Source organism: Limulus polyphemus, unplaced genomic scaffold, assembly GCF_000517525.1.
Source record: "Limulus polyphemus unplaced genomic scaffold, Limulus_polyphemus-2.1.2 Scaffold1217, whole genome shotgun sequence".
In the NCBI taxonomy this organism is placed as follows: Eukaryota; Metazoa; Arthropoda; class Merostomata; order Xiphosura; family Limulidae; genus Limulus; species Limulus polyphemus.
This window is the reverse complement of record NW_013666827.1, coordinates 46,114-51,774: the sequence shown is the minus strand read 5'-3', so window position 1 is coordinate 51,774 and position 5,661 is coordinate 46,114. Positions and strand designations below refer to the sequence as shown.

The 5,661-nt window shown below is 29.6% G+C and overlaps 1 protein-coding gene across 3 annotated transcripts in view; it reads right to left on the bottom strand.

Annotated features, from left to right (window-relative positions):
• Window positions 1-635: 635 nt before the first annotated feature.
• LOC106462656 (chromodomain-helicase-DNA-binding protein Mi-2 homolog) overlaps window positions 636-5,661 on the bottom strand; it is a 48,282-nt gene continuing 43,256 nt past the window's right edge. For 2 of the 3 annotated variants that reach the window (XM_022389970.1, XM_013922600.2), the window contains 2 exons: window positions 5,408-5,506; window positions 636-5,052 (listed from right to left, as the gene is read on the bottom strand). In XM_022389970.1, coding sequence (XP_022245678.1) covers window positions 4,952-5,052; window positions 5,408-5,506 — 200 coding nt within the window. In that variant the 3' untranslated portion in view covers window positions 636-4,951. The remainder of the gene's footprint in view (window positions 5,053-5,407; window positions 5,507-5,661) is intronic. The other variant, XM_022389971.1, reaches the window with a different exon arrangement.

Sequence of the window (5,661 nt, the reverse complement as noted above, 5' to 3'; positions counted from 1 at the left end):
GGGTTGATATATCTAAACATTTTAATCAATTCTATTGACATTTTTCATGCACAAGTTTTGAAATAGTATTCTAAATTACATTACTTAGTTAACGTGACTTTTACAAAACTACAGAAATCTTTCAGGTCGCATTTTACTCGATCAAGTAAGATCTGAAAAGTAGGAGAGAAAAAAAAAGTAATTTCTTCAGCATTTCATTGTTTAGATTAAGTTACAAGTTTTCATACTTTTACAGAGTTGTCTTATAACAAGAAAAGTAAACTTCTTTCAAAACTTAACCCAGTATACGAAGTTATCTAGTTTGGCTATTTCTTTTTGTAACAGGTTTACTACAACTGAATAAATTTCCCAGGGGCGTTGTTGATGTTTTCTTGTTACTAAATTACACTCTTTTGTAAAGAGATAGGTTTAACCTAGAAATAATGCAGTTAGGCTAGAAAAATATCATACTGAACTGAAATACAATGGTAGTAATTCTGCAATATATTGCGAGACATTTTACTGCTACATTTCCTTCGTTAAATTTATCAGCAGTAAAGCAAGCCACTTATATAGTTTAATAATTTAAACACCTAATTTATTATTTTTGTTTTTAATCATTACATTGATGAAAATAGTAAAAAAAATCAGAAACATACAAGATAAAATGAGCACTTTATTATCAAGAAAACACTACAAGACAAAAAAAAACCTCTCGAGTATCATTATAAGAAATGTGTATTATAACAATTATTACTAAAGCAATCGGTGAATCCACTGTAAGTGGCGTCCTCTGTCGATCATATGATAAACTATAATTACTAAAAAAATGAATAAGCAAGCCTATTTTTTTTTTCTATTATTTCTTTATGATACACAAATCAAGAATCAACTACATCATCATGTGTCTAGGTAAAAGGGGGGATGATTAAGGCATTGATGTTTTACTACAGTGTCTAATAAAATGAATAACATATTAAATACACCCAGAAGATCAAATATTGGTAAGATTTTTCTATTCAAGTAAAAAAAAAAAATCAAAGTATTTGCGATCAAAATATTATTTAAAAAAAACAAAAAAACTTAATTTTCGCAAAATTACGATACTTAACGACTTAATATTATATATATATATATAAACAAAGTACATTCTTACATACTTTATACTTTCGTGACATTATAATTTTTATTGTATGCCTCAGTTTCTGAGCAGGTGCGTTGATCAAAAAAATTGTATAAAATGCGCAGAACTGATCCTCTATCGTGGATAAAAATATACAGAGTATGAAGTACGTGAGCACAGCTACCATGAATATACGACAACAACAACAACAAAGAAACAAAGAAAAAAAAACATCTGGTTGATTGTGCAAAGTTACTCAAAAGTACCACAACAACTGTCTTAAGGTGCATGACTTATCATAAAAAAAAAAACTTAAAAGATATGCATGCTATCAAGAAAAGACGAAACAATTAATCAACAAATCATCGGTAGTTTTGTTATATCGCGCGATTACTGTTTTATATTACTGAACAGTAACAAGCAAGAAGTTATATTACTACTATAAATAAAAAAGCAAACAGCTACACAATCCAGTATCAATTACTTCTTTGAATGCTTTTCCAAACTAAAAATTAATACAAAGTATTTACCAACAGATGGCGGGAAACTCTTGTTCCATGAAACGTGCAGATAACAGATATCACATTACAAACATTACTGAAAAAAAAAAAAAACAAACAACACGAAAACAAAAAAACAGCAACTTGTATAAGGAACAATAGCCTAAATACTTTTACATTTTAGTTGACTTCTCTCCCATCAGATGGGAGATCAGTCCAACATATCGAAAAAGAAAATCAACGTTGAAAAATAATTTTTAAACAGGACTATAAACGTAATATTCCTTATATAATAACATAGGTAATTAAAAACGCTACTAAAAGTTATAAGGGGTGTACGTTAAGCAACACAAGTTCACTCACGAATTAAAATGCCATTCTGTAAATCAGATGGTACTAAATATGCCGTAAACTTTACGAACACTAATAACAATTACAAATGCACATTTTCTTAATCTATTGGCTCTAATTTTAAAACTTGGAAAACTGAGTTACTACCATATGAAGAACGAACAAAATGTTACAGTATCGATTGTCAAGAACTTAAATAACCCGACGTTTAAACTGGTCTCTATGTTGTTTTCATCACCAGATCGTACTGTTACTTATTAGAAGCATTTATTTTTTCTGACCGAAAGATAATGACTCAATTTTTTTAAGTTCTTTAATTTCTGTAATACCTGACAGTAAAACTAGTATAAATGAAACTGTCTTAACCGAAATTCATTTATATAATCATTACCCAAGAGCAAGCTTTTAATTTCTATTAAAATCTACAACTTTGCTGATTTAGCATTCACAAAATTTCACACAAAGTCATTTATCTGTCTGTAAAATTTATTGTAAGAGTAATTTAAGAAAAAAAAATGAAACGGATATTTGAATACAAATTTACAAACATTTTTTTTTTCAAACTATGTGCTGTCAAAAAAAATATATAGTTCATGTTTAATTTCATGTCATAGGGCTGAAATGCAAATACTTAAAATCATTTTTGAGCACATTATGTAGCTGTTCACAACATTTAAAAACCTTATGTTGGTTCTACAGCAAATCCAGTTTATGCTATTACTATTAGCGGATATATTTCAGATAAACTGAACAAGTGATATGGGTGACACCTGTAGATTTTTTTTCTTTCTTTTTTACAGACACACACACACACACACACAAAAGAAAATCAACAATAAATGTTTTCTAAAACTTTCAACACAATTTTTATTAATAATCAAAACTCTCACCACTGAATTAAAGCATGCATATTTTGGAAACGAGAGCCTGGAGTGGGCAACTGTACCACAGGATTTTTAACAATGGGACTTATACGTATCTATACATTTTATTTATTTATGAGAGTTAATGTAAATTGACAAATGTCTTAAATGTACAAGCTGGAATGCTGATAACAGCAAGAGATGAAGAACAGAAACATGAAACGACATGATAATATCACAAAAGAATAAAAAAGTTCCTATAGTTGTTATAATCACAGTTTTTTTTTACTGGAATTATTTTTAACACACAAACTACAACATTAAAACAAAGAATTCAATTCCAGTTACACATATTTGCAGTAGCATTCCACCTATTCAAGAACTGTTGTAGTTTTTCTTCTTTAAATTATCCTTTCTTGCCATTTATCATATTAATCACAATTTTTTTTTTTGTCATAAACTTACAATATAAATCTTTTCTTTTACATAAGTATATAAAATCAACCACTCATCACATATACCTTTACATATTTTTGGTGAAAGATGTTATTCCACAAATTAATTATTTCAAAAACAATCACTTAATTTTCTCTGCAAAATCTTAAAACTTTTTTATTTTAGTGCAATGAAACTATCAGATTCTCATTTCTGTAATACAAAAGAAGTCGATAGAATCAATAATATTGTTCAGAAGATTACTATTTACCTTAAATGTTTATAAACCATAAAGAATTTGGTTGTATTACTAAATCGTGATAATACCAATAGATTACTTTAGAAAACAATTTTTTTTTTTTTTAGAAATAAATAGAGAGAAACCCAGTAAATGAAAAGTTGAAACCCAAACCAAAACAGAATAGCATAAACAAAATTAGATCCACAAGTGCTTGGTTGCACTTAAGCAGGAAGAACAATCAGTACCTGAAAGCCTATTTCTTTTTACAAATTTTACTGGTTAAACTCTTTCAGCTGCAACTCTTATAAACCTGTGACTGTAAAGATGCGATGATTAAGTTAATGTTTTATTGTTTTTTTTTTAATTCCCGAAACCTGGGAAATTTAGAATTACCAGTACCAATTGAATATCTGCTAACAGTAACACATAAAACCAGGTTTTTTTTTTAGTAACTATTATCAAACTTTTAGTGTTATCTTAAGGTCATTATTGGGCCAACTGAACACAACACACAAACACAAGAAGAACTCCTTTTAAAAAATGCTGACTAACACAACAGGGTCACGAGGAGAAGGCAGCAAGATGCAACACCAGTCGTATGGATAGTTTATATAACATATCCAATATTATTACTTTAATCAAAATGTCCTAAAAGAAGTTCAAAATTGAAAGATACAGATAATGAAAAAATAGAAATTTAAAGAAATAGATGCACTTTTTAAATTTGCCAATTAATTCAAACTTCTGACTTTATACTGCAGTGGTGTGCAAACGTTTTTATACCACCTCCCCCTTCTAAACATGCATTTTGTTGCAACCCCTTCTCATAATCTATTTGTATATATATTTTACACGTCATTTTCTCATGCTAATTGTTGTTACTAAATATTAGGAATATTTGTACGACAGTTTTTAAAACTTCATTTATAAACTTGTACGTTCAGATATAATTTACTTATTCCTACAGTCATAGTTCCCCTACCGACTCTTTGTGACCCCTCAAAGGATGCACCCCCCACAATTTGCACACCACGGTTATACTGTTTTCAAATTGTATTTTTCACCTCGTGTTGATATTTCCCAGTAGTTAATAATATTTCATACACATTTATGTTCTGATACTATAAGTTCAGGCAGAATACACTTTGTGTCTCGTGCTTCTTCCACCTTGCCACCCGGATTTTCTGTGGCCTTGAAATATTGGTTAGCTTACTTTTAAATGCTCTTCTTGTTGAATTTCCAGTTGAACCAATATTAACCTATAGTTTTGATGTTTTTTGTGAATAAACTAATTTTTAGTTTCAGAAGTTCTTACTGATGACATTAAAATTTGATGATAGGCTGATATTTTCTTTCTCTCTCTCTCTCTCTCTTTTATCAACTTGTCATATCTCTCCTTTAGTTGGCTCAGTTCCTTAACTTGCAAAAAATAAATAAAACGTTGATAAGCTAACATGAATTATTTATTCTCTAACCCTGGTGTTGAAGGGCCTACTCTACTGGTAGATGCCTTGTCACTTCCTGACTTCAGTGACAGATCTTCAGCCATTCCCATAGTGCCTTAAAAATATTCCAACACAAATTTATTACTCCAATGGAACATACTATATAGAACTACATAAAAACAATTCACAAAACACTATTCATTTGTAAAATAAAAATATGTATTTCTATTCTTAACATGGAAATCATCTTTGAGTCAGATTCAGTAAAGGCTTCATAAATTCACAGACAAATCTTGTATTTAACTATCTGAGAGAACTTTTAAAAAAAAATGGTGATGAAAAAAAATTTTGGTGCCTGTAAAGAGGGATGTGAAAAGACTACTAGCGACAGAAATAAAGTTTTATACTTATTCATCAAATACAACTGAAAGTACTGATAGAGATGAAGAGTAAATAAACGTTCTATTTACCTTTGGACATCTGGGCCTGGACAGCAGTCAAGTCAATACCAGATGTAGGGAGATGTGGACCAGGGACTGATCCAGCCACTGGCATCTGTGGATTTACAGCTGTATAATGAACACTTGATTAAAACAAATTGGTATGAAGTAGAACATAAAAGGAAACAAAATTCATAACTTTTACATATTAAATATATACACCTGGAAAAAAGTTAAGCACCCCCGTGTTTTTTTCAAGTGATTCAGATTCGACGTTCTTGTGA